General features: G+C 43.1%; 1 protein-coding gene across 1 annotated transcript in view; it reads right to left on the reverse strand.

Moving 5' to 3' along the window:
• The window catches only part of NEMF (nuclear export mediator factor), a 75,996-nt gene that overhangs the window by 10,938 nt on the left and 40,356 nt on the right, over positions 1–24,702 (reverse strand). The window contains exons 12-28 of the mRNA XM_082242862.1: positions 24,072–24,149; positions 22,447–22,655; positions 20,492–20,674; positions 18,554–18,617; positions 17,325–17,413; positions 13,099–13,202; positions 11,596–11,658; positions 10,510–10,622; positions 9,008–9,065; positions 8,798–8,856; positions 6,755–6,875; positions 5,103–5,391; positions 4,176–4,224; positions 4,027–4,073; positions 3,462–3,600; positions 1,451–1,528; positions 1,173–1,367 (exon numbers count right to left, since the gene is read on the reverse strand). Coding sequence (XP_082098988.1) covers positions 1,173–1,367; positions 1,451–1,528; positions 3,462–3,600; positions 4,027–4,073; positions 4,176–4,224; positions 5,103–5,391; positions 6,755–6,875; positions 8,798–8,856; positions 9,008–9,065; positions 10,510–10,622; positions 11,596–11,658; positions 13,099–13,202; positions 17,325–17,413; positions 18,554–18,617; positions 20,492–20,674; positions 22,447–22,655; positions 24,072–24,149 — 1,938 coding nt within the window. The remainder of the gene's footprint in view (positions 1–1,172; positions 1,368–1,450; positions 1,529–3,461; positions 3,601–4,026; positions 4,074–4,175; positions 4,225–5,102; positions 5,392–6,754; positions 6,876–8,797; positions 8,857–9,007; positions 9,066–10,509; positions 10,623–11,595; positions 11,659–13,098; positions 13,203–17,324; positions 17,414–18,553; positions 18,618–20,491; positions 20,675–22,446; positions 22,656–24,071; positions 24,150–24,702) is intronic.

Raw genomic sequence — 24,702 nt, forward strand, 5'->3', positions numbered from 1 at the left:
AAACCACAATAAAGAGCTGCGTGTTGTTATTCACATGTTGGATTATATATGGACTTCAATTTTTTATGTATTTTCTATAATTTAAATGAAGATGTATTTGTCTATTCACTATTGTTTATTCACTAGGGTGATATGCATTTTATGATGTAAGAGTGCGGTTCCTTTGTTTCTTTTCATGTTAGAACACCTCTACTATTAAATAGCCTTTTGTGCTGCTTCTACACAGTAGCTCGCCACAGACTTCTATGTGGCTGGGACCCAGAGCCAGAGATGCTCAGCAGACATCCTTCTAGAAGTCTATGGGTTTCTAGTATGCAGACAGTAGAACTTCAGAAAACAGATGTAAACAGTAGAGCCATGGCCACTGGATTAAGCTTCCCCGCCAAATAAATGAAGGGACGGGGCCACCTGGTGACATCACCAACCCAGGATGCCTCTGGTCAATGATGTCACAAAGGGGCGGGGTCACCCGTTGATGTCATTGGGTGGCCCTAGTTTTTTTAAGAACTGTCAGATGTCATTCCTCGGGTGCGGACCTTTCTTTTTTTTCTTTTCGGGTCAGCAGCCGGCATTCATCGTGTAGGACGATGGATCTACACTGGGAGACACTGTATTTTATTTTGTTTTAATAAAGGACTTGTCAAAAACTGCCTCCTGTGATTTTTTACGCACTTTTTTTTTGGGGGGGGGGGGGGTAATGGAGTAGGGGTACAATGTACCACACACTCATTCACATGGGAGGGGGGGCTTCCAGATTCCAATACCCACAACCACCGGCCAGGACACTTTGCATTCCGTCCCCTCCCCCCCTTTCCGGATAACATGCGGGGGAGTTTAGAGGCAGTTAAAAAAAAATGTCTGACGCCCAAAACAGCAACTGTAAAAACACTAAGTGTGCATGAGACCTAAGTGTAATTATTTTTGAAAAGGAATATATAGAGGTTTTGTATATAATATTTTCAGAGTCAGTTATTCAGAACAAATAGGCACTTCTGGAGTTTTGACTTTACATTGATAAGCCTGATCTGCGTGCTCATCCCAGGTCAGTAATTCAAAATACAGAAGTCAGAGGCAGCAGGCATTTTCAGATGGAGATCAGTAGTAGTAACCCTCCCTATGTTTCTCAGTAAAGGCTTCCTGTCATTTTATACCATGGCATCAGACACACTCACCTTATCATCCTGCTGCTCCTCTAAGGTCATTTCTTCTAAATCCTGTGTTATAAAGACCTCAGTGGACCCTCCAGATTGTTTCTTCGCAGGCTTATTTCCCCCTTTCCCCTTCTGCTGCTGCTTCTTTGCAGTTTCCTCTTTTTCTTTCCCTTTCTTTCCTTTCTTCCCCTTGTCCTCCTTGTTGGTCCCTGCAGACTACAAAGTAGAATGATTACCCCTTGCAGAAGGGAACGCAATGGATCTGCTAAAAAATAAAAATGGCTAGTGCACAATCTTACCCCCAACAACTGCATGATAAGCTCTCGGTCTTCATCGTCTTGATCTTTATACTTCTCTTTCATCTTCTTCATTTTGCTCTGAAAGCATCAGAAACAAAGAGGAACTTGTCAGAGAAAAGAGGACACCAATACCACCACAGAAAGCAAGATAAATGATAATGGTGTTGATCTGCCAAGTGAGAAATTGAAAGTGCACCTGTCATATTGCAGCAGGCTACAGCTAGAAAAGAAAGAAAGAGAAGAACTACCCTTTTTTAGAGTTGAAGTGCAACCAAGTACTCTATGTGATGCATTTATTTAGGCCCCTTTCACATGGGCGGACTCTCTTAAGTGGATCAGCCTGCTCGGGGGGATCTGTCCGCTGCTCCTGCTAAGTGAACAGATGACCGGTCTGTGTCCTCTCCGCTAATGCAGAGCGGACACTGACACAGACCGCTGTTCTCTATGGGGCGGTTGGATGGAAACGGACCGCCTGTCTGTTTCCATCTGACTGTCATGCAATCTGCTAGAGCACAGGTGTCCAACACAAGGCTCGCGGGACGAATCCGGCCCTCCAGCCCATTTCATGTGGCCCTTGCACCTCTCCTGCAGCTGCTGCATCTCCCTCATTTCTGCCCCCACCTTGTCTCAGCAGACAAACAGAACTCCTCTGCCAGATCCTGTGCTTCCCCCTGCAGCTGCAGAGGGGACTCGCCCCCCCCAACTCAGCAGTTGGCAGCAGAGAGGAAGACACAACTCCTCCTACAGATCCTGCATCTCTCTGTGCAGCTGAAGCACCCCCTCCTCTCCGCCTCCACTGGTCTCGGCATTCAGCAGACTCCGGCAGCTGACTCCAGCTCTCCTCCAGACCCGGCAGTTGCTGCTTCCCAGCTCTGCCTCCAGCTTCTTCCCAGCAGCAGCACATTGTAAAGGGGATGCACTGTGATGTAAGGGAGGGTGGGAGCTCTTGACTTCTGATAGTGGTGGGCTACAGATAGAACCGGCCTTTTGAGGTCGACCATAATGCAATTAAATTAAGTTTGACACCCCTGTGCTAGACGGATGTTTGAATGGACCCCATCTGCCTGTTTTTGGCAGCACGGATCGGACTGGATGCAGGCGGGTGTAAATGTACACGTCTGTTCACATTTGCCTCCCCATAGATAACAATAGTTAGTCTGGGCCCGCCTGAAAAATGGACAGGTGGACCCGATCGGTCCGTTGGTGTGAAAGGGGCCTGATTTATACTACGTTAATTTTTCAGGACAAAACTTTTAGCAGATCAAACTCATTCACTAGGTAGGGAAGTCCATCTGTGAAGCTTTAGTTTCCTTAAGGTGGGTTGAATATCCCCAGTGAGTGTGCATGGTGAGCTGGAAGGTAATCCGCTGGCTGCTCTCACATGTACACAGGCCACAGCTCAGCTTTTGCTGGAAACATGCCTAAGGATTTTAATAATAAATATTTTATTGTTTAGAGGATTTATTTAAAGCCAATGTATTTCAAGGGGTAAGGGGGTCCCTTCATCAGGGCTTGAAATTAGCTAAAAATAGGAAGATCTGGGTGAATAGAGGTCAGGAGTTCTGAGTGATTTTTTTCCCCCTGGCTTAGTACAAGCAGTACTGACACACAGATTTAACAAAATGCTAAGACAAAATATGTAATAAATGTCTTTACCCCCTTTGCTTCCATAGGTCATTCCCAACTCCTTATCTTCCCCACTTTTATTACCCTGTTTTGCTTATTCTAATTTATAGATTTTGTCTTAGCATTTTGCTAAACCTCTGTGTATCAATACTGCTTGGACCAGATAAAGAGGGTAGGGTAAAACTGAAAGCTTGTGAAGCTCCTGAAATATGCACATAAAAAGGTATCTTTGCTTAACAGTGTTGTTATGGCTATGGCTACAGCCACTCAATGCAACACAGAAATGTACTGATCTCTGTACTGTGAATTTACACTGTAAACTCCCAGATAACTGTATCAACCAGATTACAGATGGTAACCAAATAGTTCAGATAATAATTCATACCTTTTGTCCTCTCTTCACTGATGGCGGCACTGCGCCCCCTTGTGGAAGAGGCTTGGCAGCAGTCGTATCCATCTTGTCTGCATCTTCCAGCGGTTGAGAGATTTCTGAATCATTTGGTTTATTTTTCTTTTTCAGTTCACTGATTTAAAAAAAAAAAAGTAAAAAATCCTCACTCAAATGATCCACATATGACTTCAACACAGATGTAAAATGTTTTAGAACTAGAATACACTGAGCCTTATCATCAATGCGTTCTAACATTACTATAAATTATTATTATTATTATTATTATTATACAGGATTTATATAGCGCCAACAGTTTGCGCAGCGCTTAACAAAATGAGGGCAGACATTACAGTTACACTACAATTTGGAACAAAAGGAATCAGAGGGCCCTGCTCGTTAGAGCTTACAATCTAAAAGGGAGGGTCAATTGATACAAAAGGCAATAGCTGTGGGGGATGCGCTGATGGAGCAAGAGAAACAGCGTTATTAGTTAGTAGCCGGGTATATATATATATATAAACAAAAATACAAATCACTGGTTAGGTGAGGTTTTTCTTACCGTCTTTCTTTCGCTGATAAATGTTTGCGACCAACTGACTTGTCATTCTAATGGAAATAAAAAAATAGAATAAAAATAAGGATAGTAATGATACAAATAATACAAATAACTATTTTATAGAAGGAAGCAATAATTGAATATATTCTTACCGCTGGTGGGGGTTGTGCAAGCTCTGCAGCTGCCGTCTTGGCCATAGTCCTACGGAGACAGCATTGCAGTTATATTAAGTCTTGTAGTAAGCAAATAAGTTCCTTTGAGCAACAAATGCTAACTGTTCATAGTGCAATGCAGCAAGTTTTGGACACAATGAGGGAGGTTTAGAACCCATCAGATCTCCCTGTTGAGATTTGCTTTTACTTTCTGTTTTGGTGACAGTTTTGCCATCATAATAGAAGTAAAAGAAAGTCTCCAATGGGGACACATACATGAAAAAAAAAAAAGACTGAAGGGGGTAGGGGGAAGATTAACCTTCCAATAATCTAAAAGCAAAGAGTATGTATGGTGGATATTGCTCCTTACTACCTATCCTGGATATTAAGGATTAAATAAATAAGCTTTTTTTTTATATATATCTTGATACATGTCCTCTTCAAGACCAACAGATGCTTCTATACTTTTTTAATATATTTATAAATACTCACTACATGAAGTGCACCCAGGATTTGACTTGATATACAGAGTGCAGTGGTTAGCATTTGGACTGTCCTGGTGAGTATTCCTTTTAAAAGTCCAATGCCAGCCAGTATTACATTTTTGTTTTTCTAGATCTGAACACAGCAGGGAAGAGCTAAAAACCTGGTTGTGCTTCTGTGGATCTGTTTGGGAAATTTCCCCTCGCTATGTGAGAAGAAAAGTTTTGGCTGGAGTTGGGCCTGAATAAGACCTTGTGATGCTGCTAAATGTCTGACCATTCTCCATGGCTGCCTGAGACTTGGTGACAGGAGGGGTCAATGCTTAGACTTTCCAAGGGTGACATCATGCCAGCAGACAATTCCACCGACCATCAATCACCAACAGCAGTCTGAGGCCCATTAATGCTTAAATTACTCTAAGAAAATCTACAAAAATTGAGCAACCTCTTTGTCTGAAGATGGGAGAGGTCTATGGAGGTGTCGGGGAAGGCCGTCTGTTCATCTCCATCATCCTCCTCCTCTTTAATGGTGTGGTTGTCTTCTGCAGAATGTACGCTTTCATTATCACTGTCCTCCTCTGAGTGTATGTCTTCTTTGACTTCTTCATGGCCTGATGTCTCTTTGACCTCAGCTGTCCCTTCTGCAGAAGAATTGTTGTCTTCTAAATCTATATTGTGCGGTTTCTCTTCTTGTTCCTCCTCGCTGCTGTCTTCACTTCCATCTTCTGGGGCCTCTGGAAACAGAACGGACAGCCAGACTCAGAGACCAGATATCATAGTAGATTTAGTCTATAACGTAACAATGAGATGCGGGAGCAGCTTTTGCTAGTGATTTAACGGATCATTTTTTTGTCAATCCTTTATTTAAATATTGGTCTAGAAATGATGGACTTACAGAAGGAGGTACAGTCAGCATGCTGAGTGTCAACCAGCATGGCAAGTAACAGCTGTAGGGTATTACCTGATACAATTTGGCTAAAACCTCAAGCATCAGACTCCTATCAGTAGCGGGGTACACACTATAAAAGTGACAGATCTCCCCCGCTGTGCTATTGTGTTGCGACAGGGGGACTGCCTCACACTAATCAGCACTGGCAGCACTGATCGGATACTGGTATTCCAGCATGGCAATTTAACAGAAGCCGGTCGTGAGACCAGCTTCTGTTGGACAAGGAGCTGTACACACAGGCTGAGTCAGCTGATTCCTACTGAACCGACCGTTTTTGCCCCATGTGTACCCAGCTTTAAGCAAACCTGTGCTTTGCCCATTCAAGGCACAGCAACAGGTTTGCTTTAAGCCCCCTAATCCCATAATATACTTTTTTTTTTAACTTTTACTTAGTTTAACTTCACTGCTCAGTTCAGAACTGGGACCACAGGAAAAAAAAACAGTACTTCCAAATATGAATGAGCATGTGACATAACTAGGACAGTCAAGCACTGTCACAGGGAGCCCATAGCCCTTTATAAACTAGGAGTCTAAAGACTCATAGCTTGCACAGGGCTTTCCTTTAGCTCTTGTTGAATCAACAGAGTAGTGGGAAAATTAAAAGCAGTTAAGTATACACTGCTGAGGAGCCTTAAGTTCAAGTGATCTATTGTTTTGCCCTGTGTGGGCAAAGCATAGGTTCACTTTATAACCATCACACAATATACAACCAACCTCACAAATGTACAATCCTCAAACATCTTTAGACTCAGTAGCCTTGTAAGATAAAGTGGAGCCAAAACAATCCATTTATTGTATCTGAAATCAATCAGGTCCTCACACTGCAGTGATTTTGGTAAATCTAAAAAGAGATTATAAAATCTGATTGTAATGTATTTGGCTAGCTTCAAGGTTTTTACAGCTTGCAGAAAATGTTGGCAGTTTGTGTATAACTTGTACTGTAGTATTACACTTTATTAAGAGCTCCTGTTCATTGAGAGGTTTCCCCTAAATAGAAGTTTTCTAGAGTTTATAAGTAGAGGGTGTTTGCCTGCTTACCCCCTTCAAACATTGTATAATATCCAAAACTTTTAAAATATCTAATAGACCAGATGGATACAACACATGATGTTTGATTCACAATAATATACACAGTTCGATGATCTAACCTAAGGCCTCAGTTTCTTCTGCTGCAAGCTCCGAGTTACTTCCCGTCACACTTTCCAGGTCTTCATCCTGAAGTTTAACCTTGCGCTCCCCTTTATGTCTCAAAACACAAGTCTCATCCACCTATAATAGAACACATTGCAGCTATCAGCGTTTTTAACTAACATTCAGCAATGTCATTTTGTTTCTTTATTAAAAATTACTTTATTTCATGTAACAAAATGGTCCCGAAGTTTTCCTAAAATGCTTACAGATCATGACAATTAAATCAACTTGAGACAGAGACAGCTGGCCATTGCAATGAGGGGAGTTAAGTTCTGGGGAGTGGACGTTCTAATTGTCAAGTCTTAAAGGAGCAGTATTAGACTTTGTGTGGAAAATTTCACAATACTAGGATCTGTGTGTGGGCATTTTCCCCTCTTCTACTCTGATGCAGCCCGTCAGAGGAATTACCCCTTCACTTGCTCTAATGAAGGGATTTCTAAATGAAGCAGTAATTAAAAAGTAGTTAAATTAAGTGGCGGTATCCATGGCTGACCTGCTGTTTAAAATGCTAGTTGACTAGTTGACTTGTTTTCTGAGTCACTGACCAGGCCAAGCATGCAAAAGTGAAGTTCTTATACTGGTGGTCAGTGGAAAGAATGCTCCTTACATTGGTGGTCAGTGTGAAGAATGCTTCTTACATTGGTGGTCAGTGGGAAGAATGCTTCTTACATTGGTGGTCAGTGGGAAGACTGCTCCTTACACTGGTAGTCAGTGGGAAGACTGCTCCTTACACTGGTAGTCAGTGGGAAGACTGCTCCTTACACTGGTAGTCAGTGGGAAGACTGCTCCTTACACTGGTAGTCAGTGGGAAGACTGCTCCTTACACTGGTAGTCAGTGGGAAGACTGCTCCTTACACTGGTAGTCAGTGGGAAGACTGCTCCTTACACTGGTAGTCAGTGGGAAGACTGCTCCTTACACTGGTAGTCAGTGGGAAGACTGCTCCTTACACTGGTAGTCAGTGGGAAGACTGCTCCTTACACTGGTAGTCAGTGGGAAAACTGCTCCTTACACTGGTAGTCAGTGGGAAGACTGCTCCTTACACTGGTAGTCAGTGGGAAGACTGCTCCTTACACTGGTAGTCAGTGGGAAGACTGCTCCTTACACTGGTAGTCAGTGGGAAGACTGCTCCTTACACTGGTAGTCAGTGGGAAGACTGCTCCTTACACTGGTAGTCAGTGGGAAGACTGCTCCTTACACTGGTAGTCAGTGGGAAGACTGCTCCTTACACTGGTAGTCAGTGGGAAGACTGCTCCTTACACTGGTAGTCAGTGGGAAGACTGCTCCTTACACTGGTAGTCAGTGGGAAGACTGCTCCCCACATTGGTAGTCAGTGAGAAGACTGCTCCCCACATTGGTAGTCAGTGGGAAGACTGCTCCCCACACTGGTAGTCAGTGGGAAGACTGCTCCTTACACTGGTAGTCAGTGGGAAGACTGCTCCCCACATTAGTAGTCAGTGGGAAGAATGCCGCCTTTAAAAAATAGCCTACAAGTGCATTAGCATCATTGGTTTGCCTGACAGGCAGAAACTGCCTGTTGCTCTGCATATCCATATCAACCTCTGTAGGAACCCTGGCTGAGAAATACTGATATATGGTTATTCTGGAGAATAAATTCTGTTATGAAAAGTACAAGGCTCTCCTCTAGAAACCGGTTTAGGTAGCCTATATGATTCCTTCTTCAATATCTGCCAAGCCCTGAAGACTGGGCTTCAGGCTATGAATAAATTTCACTACTGGAATTTACATAACATATCTAAAGTCTACCCGAGACCGAGCTTTATTAAAACAGTTACACCCTGGAGAGCGGCCTTAATAGAGATTGAAATGGAATAAATACTGACAGAGATAATCCAGAGCTCCCCCACAATTCTCTTGTACCTAGCAGTAAACACCTGACCAAGGATTTACCAATTCCCTTATGTATAAAAACTTAACAAAATTTTTATCTACAGTCTAAATTTAGAAAGTGACAAACATTTCAGTTTTCTGATGAACTGACCTTAAAAAGAAACCCAAACCCCATCATCAGGTAGGAAGGAGGGAGGAAATTCTTCTTTCCTAACCAAAAAAAGAAAAAATATAATAAAACAAAAAGGTAATTTCACATGATAAATACAGCTGGCCCTTCTCCTATGTTTCTGTATTGGTGCCAGACAGCAACACACATGGAGGCTGGCCGCTGATAGAGATTCTTCCCGTTTCTCCTTACCTCTGATCATGAAGCTTCCTGTTGTCAGGTACTCTCCAGTCGGTGCGGTTTTAGACACCTAAAAGCAAGGAAAACAATGGTAATACAAGGCAGAGGTTCACCTTCACAAACTAAGTCCATTTTTTAGTTTAGAGCAGGGGCACTCTAAAACCCATCAGGTTTCCTTTTTTGCTGTAGGTGTCCTCCAAGAGATTTCCCTTAACTTCCTGTCCTGTAGACACAACAGAAGGTGAGAGGATATAGCTTTGCAAAGTGAGGAAATGTTTTCTTTTCATCGCTAGGGCAAGAGATGATCCCCAGTGGCAACACATACAGCAACAGGAACCTAAAAAAGTTGTTAAAGCCTCACTACTCAATCCAAAACTAAAAAAAAAAAGGGCAGGGCAAAAGCTAATTTTCAAGTGACACCGTTATGGCGTAGTCAAAAGGGGGGGGATAACTACTTTAAGAAAGGTTTGGTGGATGGACATATGCCGTCTCCAGGGCTTTTTTTTCTCCGAGAATAGGTACAGGTACTCCCCTCTTCTGAGTCATCCCTTGTCTCCACTCCCTACCCACCTCCGAGCACTCTCCTTTAGTTCCACCCTCTGCCCACCTCCCAGTACCCCCCCTTTTAGAGAATACAGAACCAAGAATCATGTTGTGGTTCTAGGTTATTTGTATGGAATTTGTTAATAACTAGAAAAGTTGTAAAATAGATCCCCTGGAATCAGCAACCACAACCCCCCCCCCCCAAACAATAGATCCCCCAGCAGCAATAAATCTTCCCCTGCAGCAATAGAAAAAACAGTAAAATAGATCCCCTGCAATCATCAGCAATAGCCCCCCAAAAATAGCCCCCCAGCAACACTAAATCCTCCCCTGCAACAATCGCGTCCCCCCCCCCAATAAATCCTCCCCTGCAACAATAGATACCCCCCCCCAACAACAATAGCCCCCCAGCAACAATAGTTCCCCCAAGCAACAATAAATCCTCCACTGCAAAAAAAGCCCAACCCACAACAAAATGCCCGCCAGCAACAATAGATTCACCCCAGTAACAATAGACCCCACAGCAGCCAGCATCAATAGGCCCTTCAGCTCACCCCACTGGCCCCAGCACCCCTTTGCCATTGCATACATTCAGACTGGAGGTTCCGGAACTGCGTTCCCCCTGAAAAAAAGCCCTGGCCGCCTCATAAATGTAAGCAACGTGACAGTTGTGCAAAGTGTCTATACAATGCTTTCTCTGGAAGCTCAATGCAGTCTCACCTACACATAAATCGCAGAAATACCTGGCAAGGGGCTGCAATCCCACACTGAAGGACTGCGAAAATCATGATTATAATGGCTGAGTGGAAAGTGTACAATTCAGAGTATATTTAAAGAAAACTGCCAGGACAGAAATATGGTAATTGCCATTACAGATGGTCAAAAACCTCTTTCTGTTAAGACATCTTGTGCTGAAGGTATGGTCCTTCTAAAGCCAAGGAATTAAAAGAAGGCCTGACATGGCACATTACCTGATTGTGATGAACCCACCAGGCACTGGTAATAACTCGGGCATCCCAAGCAGCACTATAGCAAACTGCCATGGTGCCAGCCTCTGTGAGAGTACGAGGTGGTATTGGATCACCTATAAGAGAAGGATGAAGAAAGAAGTATTCTTACTCTTGCATTGCATTTATAAATGTATAAAGCTGGATACACACTTTACAACTTTTGTGGTTAGATTTCCTTTAGATTTACCTATGTAGTGCAAGGGCCTGCCTGATTGCATACTAATTGAAAATGTTTAGATTTGACCTCATATTATATGGTTTTGGTAAATCTAAAAGAAAAAAATCTAAAGACAATTGTATAGTGTGTATGGCCCATTAGGTCAGTCAGATCAGTGATGAACACATTCAATGCAGTCAGTGGTAGTTTCCTTTCAGGACTGTCCTCTGCCCTCTAATTAGTAAGGCAATACTGGAAATAGGAACAGTTTTATAACAGTTCAGTTCAGCGGAGAGGAGAGCGAGAGTTGCTCATTGGTGTGTTGTAGTGCTGACATGTTAGACTGCTGTATGGACAAAACCACTCACTGTGCAGTCTCTCTCGTGAATTTGCAGTCGGTGCTGAGTGCTTTGCAATCCGCTCCCAAGTGCCATTGTGGACTAACACATAGAATTTTTGTACTTTCAGCCCTGGCCATTTTTCGCTTGCCAAACTACTGTGACCCCCCCATATCCACAACAGATAGGCTCATTATCCTGTAGTCTCGAGATAAGAACTGGGAGGGCTGATTACGCTTCTAAAGAGAACAGGAATTGTACAAACAGGATAGGAACAAGATAGCGTAGATTTTCCGACAGAATCAATTTTTGTTTTGTACTGATTAAACAGGTATAACAAAACGCTTTCACTGGTATAATTTATTACCTGGCCAAATAGGAGCAAATAGGAGAAATTATAAGGGGTTTACATACACTTGAAAAGCATTGGCCCTATCTATAAGTTAGCTTCAATTGGTCTTTAATCAATAAAAAACATTATTCAATTAAGTTTTATTTTTTTTTATTTTGTAGTTCAGCATTTAGTAGCCCCTCCAGTAGAGAGATAGTTACCTGTAGCGTTCTTAATGACACAGCTGGTCGCTCCATGCAGGTCCGCGTGAACATAGATGTCCCCTGTTCATACAGAAGAAAATACAGTCCTGTAAATTATTGTGTAATGGGCCAACAGTATTGCATGCTTTCAATGTACTGTATACAGCAATCTCTGCCTCAATTTTCATTTTACCAGCCTATGTAGTTTGGATGGGGACAAAAGGGACTCTATGAAGGACATGGCCATTTACTTGTGCCATTAAATCGGCTAACAAACAACTCAAATTGGTAGTAATAGATACAGCCAGCTCCTTTAGTTTACAGAACATTACACTAATACGTACAAAGCCACAATACAAGGTTCACCTAATGAGGCACGAGTCTGTGGTATGGTCATGTGACCTACAACATGGCACGGGGCACATATTTTCTACAGTATCAGCAGTGACTTTTGTGTCTTGCAGGCATTCCCAGTCTGATCAGATGGAGCAGATTACTGAGGCCTGCACAAGTCTTGCCTGTCTAAGGCTTCTTTTCACCAAAATGGCTCTCAGGAAGAAAAGTCAATACCAGCCCACAGTCACTAAGCACAAGATGGCAGCATGTCTGTGAAGGTTCTGATTTATCCAGGTCATGGTATAGCTAGTAATAGTTAATCAGAAAAAAACTGGACTTTGCTTCTCATCCGAACAGCCTCTTGAGTTCTGAGTGTCATGAACATCCCTGCATCTGGCAAAGGAGAACACTGACATTCCTGACTGTATCATCAGAATTGAAGAAGCAGTTTGAATGAGCAGTGAAATGTCAATATTACAGAACGTTCCAAATGAACTGCTACTACTATAGCCTTGAATCTGCAAAGACCTAATAACTCTATTTCAGGTTATGAAATATATGGGTATTTATATATTTATAATGCAAACAAGCTAAGCAGTAAAAACAGAGAAGACCTCTATAAGAGTGCAGGTGTTAAAACCAAAAACAGATTAAACCAAAAACTAGACCTGAGACGTACATCAATTGGTGCTTTTCCACTGCATGGAACCGAACGGTTTGGCTCGCTTTTGTGCTTTTCCACTGCTGGTACCGCATGGTACAGTGTAGGAACGGTTCGGTATGGTACGGAGGCACTTTTCCACTACATGGAACCAAACGGTACGGCTCTCTAAAACAGTACCACCTCGATTGTGGTTCCAAGAGGTACCATACCCGGTACCATATCCCACAATCCTTTGCATGCAGCTGACTGTTTGTCACTACTAGCCACTGATTGGTCAGAGAATCGTTGTTATCCCACCCACTATCCCACCCACTTACTTTAGTACTACTTTAGTTGAAAAGCAAACCATACCAAACCGTACCGATCCGTTCCAACACCATACCATGCGGTACCAGAAGTGGAAAACCAAACAGGGGCAAGTAGAGCCGAGCCGGTACTTGCAGTGGAAAAGTGCCAAATGTTTATTTAATTAATCTCTACTATTCACTAAACAGATGAGAGATTTGATACAAGTCACTTACCTGGCCGCAAATACCTCTTGACAATCATCTCATTCTGTTGCTGATCACGACCAGCTATTATCAGGTAGTTCTCCGAGCTAATAAACCATAAAAACTTCTCAAACCTAAAGAAGAATGAAAGCAGTACTGTATAAAATATGGAAATATAGGTGGTAAAGTGTGACAGTTTTTGAAGAGTAACTTCACAAAACACATTCCCCTCTCCAACCATCTCTATTATCAGGTCTGCAGTCTGTGAACACTTCTTTTACCATGTCTACAGTCTACAACCGTCTCTATTATCAGGTCAGCAGTCTCTGAACATCTTTTATCAGGACTGCACAGGGCCATCTTTAATATGGATTGGACCCTGGGCAAACATTTTCTTGGCGCCCCCCCCCCCCCAATGCTATTTTTTTTTTCCACCATCCAACATCCCAAAAAAACTCTCCTACTCCCTTGCATGTCAGTTGCAGCCATGTACACTATACATCCAATAGTCCATCTCAGGAGTGAGCAAAGGAGGGTGGCTAGATTCCTACCTACAGTAGGACCATGAAGCAGGAACTTATCCACCCTCTATCAGAAAATCAGATCACAGCAGCAAATAAAAAAGAAAAGGGGGATTTGGACAAAAGCTGAGAGCAAGAGAATTAACTTTTTTGAGCAAAGAATATACAGTATATCCTATAGTTTGTGGATACATTTCCTATAGACTAAATGATATACACTGATTTGGATTATTTTTTTTCCAACAAAATTGTAGAATACACTTTGGCATAAATTTATGAAGGAAGATTATTTATTTGTAAAATTTTATAAGCAAAATGAATAAAGACACCCTTTTCAAACTTTTCAGTCATTTTTGTTTATTTAGCATTAATAAAAAACAAACAAATAAACAGGCAGTGATTTAATACCACTGAAAAAAGCTCTATTTGCTTGAGCAAAATTATAAAAATTGCTATTCAAAGTGTGACAGCGCTGAAAATTAGCCTGGGCAGCTCACATCACATTTACAGCCCACTCTGTGTGCTGCGGCGATGTGGCTCCCATGTGCACGCGCGGGAGCGACGTCACTGCAGCCTGTCCACTCAAGGGGTCAAAGGTTGAGAACCCAGAAAGAAGACTGGGAGAAGAGGGATGTGCTGAGGGCCAAGGGGAGCCGCAAAAGCTCAGTTTGCAGGTAGGTCTATCATAATGTGCTAGTATGCAGTGCATTAGGACTTAAACCTGTAGGGGGACCAGTGTTTTTATTTTTAAAAATAACTTTACTACTGCTTTAGGCCTGGTTCACATGTATGCACGTTTGTGCAGGCACAATAGCCCATTCATTTAAATGGGCTGCCATGGCTGCGTTTCCCGCAGAAAGAAGATGCATGCAGCATTTTAAAAAGGCAGTGGCCTGGAAATTGCATAATGCGTTTGCACCATGCGACTTGCCTGCAGTTCCCACACCCGCAAATGCACTGTGTTTTTAGATGTCTAAAAACACAGTGCATTTGCAGGGTGCTGGGAATCGCAGGGCAAAGTCAGCATGGTGCAAACGGCATTATGCCAATTTCCAAGGCCTCTGCGTTTTTAAAATGCTGCATGCATCTTCTTTCTGCGGGAAACACAGCCATGGCAGCCCATTCAAATGAATAGGGCTATTGTGCCTGCACAAAAGATGCATACATGTGAACCAGGCCAAATAGAAGCCCATGCAAGCAGTGCTGCGTTTGACAGTCTGTGTGGAAGATGTCAACACAGTGCCACTGGTCTTGAGGGCACCATGCTGCGTGCTCTCTAAATAAAAGTCACAGCCAGGTCAGAGTTTTGGAACTTAGGTCTATATGGGGAGCCAGGGAAGAAAAAGCACCTACCTGGTCCTGGTCTGCCGTGCTCCACTGACCATCCGCGGGCTCACACTCGTGCTTCCGGCCGCCACTAGCACTCGGACATCGGCTCCTACCTGAGTCCTCCCGAGTCGGGCCTGGATGTACAGGCATGGCACGGGGGGGGGGGGTCAGAGCGTCATTGGAGTTCACGGCCCCGCCTGCTCCTTGCTTGAGAAATTTACAGCACAGCACGCTTAGGTTGGTTGTTGCCTGTGTGGAGTGCAGTAGAGCAGTCAACTTGCAAAGCTGATGGGGCTCCCAATTTAGGGTCAACACGGGCTTAAGAGGCAGCTGCTTTGGGGCCTAAAACAATGACTGGGCCCTGGGCAGCTGCCCAGTTTGCCCTGCGTTAAAATCGGCCATGGGTCTGCAGTCTCCGACCATCTCTATGATCCGGTCTGCAGTCTCCGACCATCTCTATGATCCGGTCTGCAGTCTCCGACCATCTCTATGATCCGGTCTGCAGTCTCCGACCATCTCTATGATCAGGTCTGCAGTCTCCGACCATCTCTATGATCAGGTCTGCAGTCTCCGACCATCTCTATGATCAGGTCTGCAGTCTCCGACCATCTCTATGATCAGGTCTGCAGTCTCCGACCATCTCTATGATCAGGTCTGCAGTCTCCGACCATCTCTATGATCAGGTCTGCAGTCTCCGACCATCTCTATGATCAGGTCTGCAGTCTCCGACCATCTCTATGATCAGGTCTGCAGTCTCCGACCATCTCTATGATCAGGTCTGCAGTCTCCGACCATCTCTATGATCAGGTCTGCAGTCTCCGACCATCTCTATGATCAGGTCTGCAGTCTCCGACCATCTCTATGATCAGGTCTGCAGTCTCCGACCATCTCTATGATCAGGTCTGCAGTCTCCGACCATCTCTATGATCAGGTCTGCAGTCTCCGACCATCTCTATGATCAGGTCTGCAGTCTCCGACCATCTCTATGATCAGGTCTGCAGTCTCCGACCATCTCTATGATCAGGTCTGCAGTCTCCGACCATCTCTATGATCAGGTCTGCAGTCTCCGACCATCTCTATGATCAGGTCTGCAGTCTCCGACCATCTCTATGCTCAGGTCTGCAGTCTCCGACCATCTCTATGCTCAGGTCTGCAGTCTCCGACCATCTCTATGATCAGGTCTGCAGTCTCCGACCATCTCTATTATCAGGTCTGCAGTCTCCGACCATCTCTATTATCAGGTCTGCAGTCTCCGACCATCTCTATTATCAGGTCTGCAGTCTCCGACCATCTCTTGTAGCATGCCTGCAGTCTGACAGCTTACATTCACTGAATACTTTGACAATGTTTGGGGTCGCATTCGAGGTCTCCTAAGTCAAGTGAACTGATCGGCACTGCTTTAAAATGTTATATTAGTGTGGTCTTATCTTTCAGGGATACTGTAGATATCTGTCCTGTATCCTTTGCCATTAAGCTGCAAAATCCTCATAGAGGTTGTGCTATCTACTGATGCAGCCTAGTGCTGATAGCTGACAGTTTCTCCAGGCTACCAAGGAAAGTAAAACTGCCAGTTAGCAGTCTTTGTAACTTCAGTTTTGGTAAGGGAAAAAAAAAATCCAACCTAGGTTTATCATATACAATGCTCGCTCAGGCCAATTCCTAAATGGAAAGGTGTGCCTTCATTAAAATCATCTGGCTTTTTCTTTATCTGTTTACAGTGTCCTCTAGGGGTCTGGCAGAATATTGAACCTGGATTAGGTGCATCTGAACTACTACCTCCTGTGTAATTCCTGGTTAGCCTCCAAGGCATGGCATACAGCCTGGGAAGTCTCTGTAAACCTCCCAATACAGTCAATGTGAAAAAGGAGAAAGACTGGTGCCATCAAAGTTGGCTAAAACATGATTATTAATGCAAATGAACAACAGTCAAAAGAGCCAACGCAGTTTGGTTGTCAGGCCAGCCTTTCTCCTTTCCAGATTATTGAACCTGCATCCAACCCTATTTGGTTCTGGTATAACTACAATTAATACAATCAGTTTACTCAACTTATAAGTATGAGGATATGTTTTCTCCCACTGGGAGAACTACACGCTTTGTATTTTTATTCTCTGTTTATTCTAAATCTTGAATAAAAAGATTAAAATATAAAACTATCTGAAATAAATCTCAGTGTTTTAATGAAGAGATCTACAGTGTCTGCATCCCTTTAGAGGAGGACAGGCCCTAGGGAGTATCGCAATAAAAATTTAAACTCCGACTGAATAGTAACAAGGGGTAAGGTTGCACTATAACAATTCAATAGTAATACAAATGCCCCTTTGTGACAAAGTTTAGTAAATCTTTTAGGCATGGCTGATCCTCTGTTCTTTTATGAAGTGTAGTAGTAACATAAGTTATGAGCTCACCAGTACACCTTCCTGGCTTTCTGAATTGTGGAGACGGTCTGCACCTCCTTCAGTGTTTGTTTGGTTTTCTTTTCTGCAGACTTGAATGCCTGTAATAGATGTAAAATATTTTAGAGACTAGCGCCAGACCATTTTTCTTTAAAAAAAAAAAAAATCTTCCCATATTTAATGCGCATTTACTGTAATTTGTGCAACTCATTTACTTGTAACATCCTACCTTAGGAAAAATATTAAAGCCCTGAGACTGCTGCTGGGTGCCACTATCTTGGATGTGCGGTCAGTAGCAACCAGCATGACTTTTAGTGGTCTCTCAAACAACACCTTGTCATCCAATCCCCAGCACTTAGTGAAAGTGCAAGATGTTACAATCAATGTAATCCAGTAATCAGAAGCAGGATTGGGTGGGATAGTCATTGGATGGTGTCAACATTCTGGCAGACACTAAGAAGGTTAGACAAACAGAGGGTGCCTGCATATTGCCACTGTGCAACATAGAGTACAATGATTCTCTGGCTGTGCTATGTGAATGGCAAAGTAGACCGAGGAGGGTGTAGGCACAATAATGGAATTGGTGTCTATCATAGACACAGTATCGATGCAGTGGGGAGCCCCAGGATCCTCCTTACAATGCTCCCAATACCACTTCCCCAAATTCACTTTATACTATTTCTTTTTTTCTTAAAACAGCGAATAAGACACGAAAAAGTGGTTTCAATTTACCAGTCACATTAAGATCACCCAAAATCCTTGCTCTGGCCAAGAGCAGTGGAGGGTCCTGTGTGGCTCCATATATCACTTCTGACTTACTGTCATGACCACACAGACTAGAACTTGAATAGCTGTCCCTCAAATACTTTAGATGGGGAAAGGAGTGAATGAATAAGGAAAGGAGTGAATAAGTGGGAAAATGGGGGGGGGTCAGAAGACGAGACGGACTCCACCTCCTACAACAGCGAGGATGTAATGCAAGTCGGAACTACCGTAGGGCTATTACATGACTGCTCATGGAAAACAGAAATCATTCCCCTGTTGCTATATTTCAGAGGCATTTGATTTAGGACTGCTCTGCTGCATTACTGCTGGTAGGGCAAGGTATTGCCAAAGCATTAATATAACTGTTCTTCCTAGAGTTCCTGGAGTTTAAAGTTTAATGTAACAACTGGAAACACAAATGGATTTCGGAAATGGACTTTAGAGGACTTGGCTGAACGGGTGGTCCTTCTAGATACCTTTTCTGCAGCTTCCACTGTCTTCTGAGTTTTCTTTGCAGCATTCCTCTTGTGATCATAGTACCTGAAAACAGACAAGATACCATAATGATTACAGGTCCATCTGACATTTGGGTCCAGGAGTTTTCCAATAATTTAAAGTGTATTCAAACCCTAAAACAAAACAATCGAATATTGCAGCTTTCCAGTCATTAGATGTGGTGGCTGCATTAGTTTTCTTCTTTTTTTTTTTTCACCTACCAGTAACAATCTTATCTCAGGGTAATAATGCTCACTCACTATACTGTATCTATGGAGGAGCAGTGTTGTCACCTTATTAGAGAAGGTGTAGTTGGACTACAGAACAACTCCCTGCTCATCTTCTCCTTTAAATAGGTTGGGGGGTGTTTTGTAGTTCACAGAGACCTGCCCCAAAGCAACCCCCAGTTGAGGGCATGTGGCCTGGTATGGTTCAGGCTGTATGCTTAGTTAGGGGCCCGGTATGGATTTGGGGGGGGCCCAAGGCCGTTTCATCTTTATTCTGGTGTGTGGTTTCTCCTCAAAATCCATGCAAAGGGCCTGGTATGGAATTTGTGGGGGACCCGACGCGGTTTGTTCTTTTTTAAATTTTTTTATTTTGGTGTGGGGATTCCCCTCAAGACACAAGTCACACTCATCTCAAAGTCTGATCAAAGTCGGACCCTGTTCATTGAAGTCGCATTGAAGTTGGATTGATGTCAGACCGAAGTCACAGGGCAAAGTCAGATGGACAGTCATACGACTTTCATATCGCCCCAGTGATAACCTGGGTCTTACTGCTAATACTTGTGTTAGGTCAGCAAATTAAAGCTACTAAGATCATTACAAGCAAGTTTTAAGTATTTTCAAAAGAAGAGATCAGCAGTGGCTGCCTACATAATTCTCTAAGCAACAAGATCCTTGAAAGGACCAGTAAATGTAAAACAAAGACAGGCTTTATATGTAAATGACTGCTTGACAACTATGTATTAAAAAAAAAAAAAAACACAATTCTACAGAGAATAAATAGATATTTCACATGTATGGAGCATTGCAATGCAGACTGTTTCTCTACTGCAGCAGCTATTGAAAGCTAAGGCAGGCTGGCTGAGGAGTGGTTCTTATAACTATGCATCTATAGGATTACCAGAATAAGAAGAAAATATCACTCCAGTATTCCCAGCCAATAAACATTAAAATGGTTGTAAAGGATAAAAAAAATGTTTGTATTAAAATAACAAAACATGTTTTACTTACCTGCTCTGTGCAATGGTAACCTCCTCTTCTGGGTCCTTCGCCAGTACTCTTGGTTCCTTCTCTTCTCCGTGCGCTGCTATAGGAAGACTTCCTATGGGCTTACTCCTGAGCCAGGCTGTGTGTGTCTACAGACAGACACAGCGTGGCTAGGTCCTGCCCCTCTCCTCCTCACAGGGTTAGAACGACAGCAGCAGAAGCCAATGGCTCCCGCTGCAGTCACTGTGTCTGTGTGTGAATGGACTACAAACCATGACATCCTTTGCAGCTGTCCGCTTGTAGTTCTCGATGAATCACCACAGTGCTGTGGAATGCCATGGTAGTTCATTGATTCTTCCTGTCAGTGTATCTGCCTGCCTGTATGATGTACGGGCATACAGATACGCTGAGAGATCAGCAGGAGCCCTGCATTGCACCAGTGATCTGCTGATCGAAAGTGCAATGTGTTACAGGCTCCAAAATAAATAAACAAAATAAATAAATGCGCATTTATTTATTTTAAAGGGAACCTATCCTTCGTTTAATGCAGGAGATTGCCTTTACAACCCCTTAAAGAGATTATATTTTTGACTGCTTGGGTAAAGCTAAACTCCAAGCTCTACCACAAAAGTTCCAGGAGTTGAGACACGCTATACCTCTTGTTGGCTTGGCGATTTATAAAGAATGAAGAAAGACCGTGTCACTCACTTTTTGGCATTGGCGTATGCTGACAGGCTGAGGTCCACATCCACAAGAACTGGCTTGTTTTTCTGCGTTTTCTTTGGCTGTTGCTTATTTTTACCCTTTTTCTTCTTTCCTTTTGGCTCTTCTGACTCTGGTTTTTCCTCTTCTTCATCTTCATCCTCCTCGTCAGAAAGTATGAAGGGGTTCCTGAAAGGAGACTACACTCAGATGGGCCAGGTACAGTCTAGCTATGAGTACTTCCGAATCCAGTCTTCCTGTAGCTCCCTCTGCCTGGCTGACTATGGGTCAGACACTTCGCCCAGGCAAGGAGATCTACAGAGGGACTTGGAAAGAAGAGAAGCAGAATGTGTTAATAGAGGACATTTCACCCAATCAACCCAGCACTGCAAAAAAAAAAAACCTCCAGGCTCACGTATGTATGAAAGGGTGCTCAAAAGGACATGTAAAATGGTTTTTATTTTATTTAGGATTAAAACAACAAAAAATTCAGGTTGCACGCTGAATCAAACTGTACTGTTTAACTGCTCTGAAGAAATGTGGGGAGAATGTCCTGGCTTTACTGTATGGCACAGATGTGAATCACAAAATTGGCTAGGTCTGTTACAGAGTGCTGATTATGGCCTGCACTAAGTCTAAAGCCTCGTACACACGCAACGATTATCGGCCGACCGATCGTCCGACTTTTGTCCAAGTTGTGTTTTGTTGGTTGGAATGTGCCTAGACTGCACACGAATTTTCTCGGCCAACAAAAATCTACTTCAGAAGTGATGTCATGTGTTGGTTTGTTTTCTTTGTGTTTTTTCTTCACTGAGCATGCCCAGTCTTGCTCATCAGATTTTTCCCTGTCGAAATCTGTACTGACTGCACGAAAATCGGCTGTTGTGTTGACGGCCAACAAAAATTTTATAGCCTGCACACCAGATTTTTTTCGGCCGAAAAGTCGGAGTTGGTTGTCGGAAGCATCATACTAACAAGCCGAAAATCGGCAGATCGGACGTTGGCCGAAAATTCCCTGCCAATTTTCGACACGTGTGTACGGGGCTTACGGCCCCTTTCACACGGCTCCGTTCCATCGAGCCGTTCTGCTCAGCGGGGGATCAATCCACCGATGCAGAGACGGAGCTGTCAGATCCCCGCTGTCCTCTATGGGGGAATCGGATGAGAACGAACTGCCTGTCCGTTCTCATCCGATCCACCAGACAGATGGAAAATAGGGTTTCCATCCTTCCGGATTTGACGGACAGGATCGGATGTCAGCGGACATCCGCTGCCCCATAGGGATACATGGGGCATCCGTTTAGATCCGCCTGAAATACTGACAGGCGGATCTGAACGGTCCGCATGTGTGAAAGGGGCCTAAGGCTGGATACACACTATACAACTTTTGTTGATAGATTTCCTTTAGATTTACCTTCAACTATGTAGTACAAGGGCCTGCCTGATTGCATACAAATTGAAAGTGTTTAGATTTGACCTCATATTATATGGTTTGGTAAATCTAAAGGAAAAAAATCTAAAGACAATTGTATAGTGTGTATGGCCTAATGAACTGCAAAGTCATATACAGACATCCTACACAGATGCTGCAACAGGAACAAAGAGATACAACTATAAAAATGGGCATGGTTAGTAAACCAACCAGTCAATTGCTTGTCTGTTTCTGTAAAATAAATTGCGCTTTAGGACAAACATTGTCAGGATATAGAACTGCTGCTCTGTTGGGGCCTCTGCTGCTAGACCTTTGTTAGCTTAGCATGGGTTTTGCATTCCCTTTTAAGTTTACAGTATAGGAATGCAAACCTGTTTGAAACTGGTCAAATTAACATTTCTAAGATCATTAGGAAATTCTTGACAAGTCTCAAAACTGATGTCAAGCTGAAGAAGCTCAAAACCTGTCGACAAAGGCTGTTAGTGTACCATTTTGGGATACAGAAGTAATGTGTACAGCTGACACTTACTTTAGCAGCATGGTAATGTGATTAGTCTGCAACTTCAGCTCTTTGATGGCAAGAGCAACAGGGTCTCCCTGTACTTGTGCCTCCTTCACAATCTGCCCAATCTCTGTCCAGTCTATCTGATTGGCCAGGGCACTGCGTACAACCTGTACCGCTCGATCAACAATGTCCAAGTTCATTTCAATCAGCTCTCCTTTGTATTTGTCAATTTCCTATTGGGGAGAGATTTGACAGGTTTGGTAAAGGCAAATATATTTTATTACACTCTGTAATGCAAGTTTTTAAAGCATAAAAAGTCAAATAACAAAAACCGATAAACTGGGATAACCAGGAACAGACAGAGCTTTTATCAGTTTCAGTGACAGGTGAGAAGTTTTCCAATATCGTGAAACAGATAAACCCTTGAGGCATGCAATTATTCGTTTTACAGGTTTCTCACCATTATCATCATGAAAATCAGTGTTAATAGAACAGATGTGTCCAAATGTGTTATACTTGTTTCTAGAGTTAGAATTTGCTTCTCAAGCATTTCCAACCAGTGAAGCCCCTCCACCATGGGTCTTATTAAGCTGCCATCCCCACCACTTATCTTACATTTTGCACTATATGGCCAATTGTTTGTGGACATCTCACCATCACACCTACTGTATGGCCAAAAGTATGGGAACCCAAATATTAGGAGTTCTAGAGAAAGGTTCAGTTAATACTACAGCAAATTGTGCCCTTCCAAACATGTGGTAACAGTATGGGGAAGGCCCTTGTCTGTTCCACTAGGACTGTGCCCTATGCACAAAGCCAGCTCCCATGGTTTGACAAGTTTAATGCAAAGAAAAATTTGGGGTCCTGCACACAGCCCTGATCCCTTCCTTTCTGAAAACCTTTGGGATGAACTGGTTGCTGGTTGTGAGCCAGGTCTTCTTGTCCTACACTTGTATCCAACCTTACAAATGCTGAATGGATACACATTTCCACAAACACATTCCAAAATCCTGTGGCAAGCCTTCCAGAAGGAGGAGGGGGGGGGGGGGGCGCTAATATAAATGTCCATGGTTTTGGAATGGGATGTCAGACATGCTCATATAGGTGTCTTGGTCAGGTGTCCACATACTTTTGGCCTACTTTCTGCCCCTCTCTCCATTATAGCAGAGCTCAACAGAGGTTGTGTGACCCCACAGATAATCTGTATAGAGCCGCAAATGTCCACCATTTCTGGCTCAAGTGTTTCGTTTTGCTTCACCGAGACACAGTGCTTCCCAAAACATGGTGGGACGTTATCCTTTGTGAGCATTGCTAAAAGAAAAATCTGGCTGTCCTAATTCCAACCACCTTTTTGTTTTCAACTTTGGAAAGGATAGGAAAGAAATTTAAATGTCTATAAGATTTCTATTTCTGTATGTGACCCCACTGTAGAGATTTTCCTGGATTCCTGACTTTATAACATGTGCAAGAAAAGGGTAGATCAGCTTTCACCAGGATTAAAAGGATAGAAAGAAATAAAAACACAGCTAGGAGGTTCTCTCTCTTCCCCCATACTAAAAACATGTTTGTCTGCTTTTGCCTCTATATGTGAAGCCATGTGCATTACTCTTCAGTGATATAAATGTGCGCTAGCTAGTAACTACACTTACCTGAGTAGTATGCAGTGATTCCAGGCGATGCTCATGGTCTTTCCGGAAATTTTCTAACTTTTTAAGAGCTTGTTTTTCCTGTAAGCATCAGATAAAAACCTTGTGTCAGTATTTTCTAAATTAGAACAGTATATAATCATTAGATGAGAAAATATACTTCTGAACATTAAATAGAACTCCGGGCAGACAGAAAACAGACACACAGTAATGCACCTCATTATTATATCATTAAATGTATTTTTTATTTATTTTTTAACATAAGCAGCGTAGGTACCTGGTATTGAGTTGGCATTAGCCTGTTGCAGCCCCTGAACAGCAGAGATCAGACTGGGAGTGGGAGAAGCCAGTCAGTTCATTTGTCGACAAGGAGCATGAAGATCAGGGATCCTCAAACTATGGCCCTCCAGCTGTTGCGGAACTACACATCCCATGAGGCATTGTAAAAGTCTGACATTCACAGACATGAATAGGCATGATGGGAATTGTAGTTCATGAACAACTGGAGGGCCATAGTTTGAAGACCCCTGATGAAGATAGAAAGAAAAAGCAGAGCGACAGAGACAGGAGCTCATCAGTTTGCTGCTTCATTTGGGATAATTTACTAAAGACAAAAAAACTGCAAGAGCAGTTG

The sequence above is a fragment of the Pelophylax lessonae genome (assembly GCF_965119305.1).
Source record: "Pelophylax lessonae genome assembly, chromosome: 13".
In the NCBI taxonomy this organism is placed as follows: domain Eukaryota; kingdom Metazoa; phylum Chordata; class Amphibia; order Anura; family Ranidae; genus Pelophylax; species Pelophylax lessonae.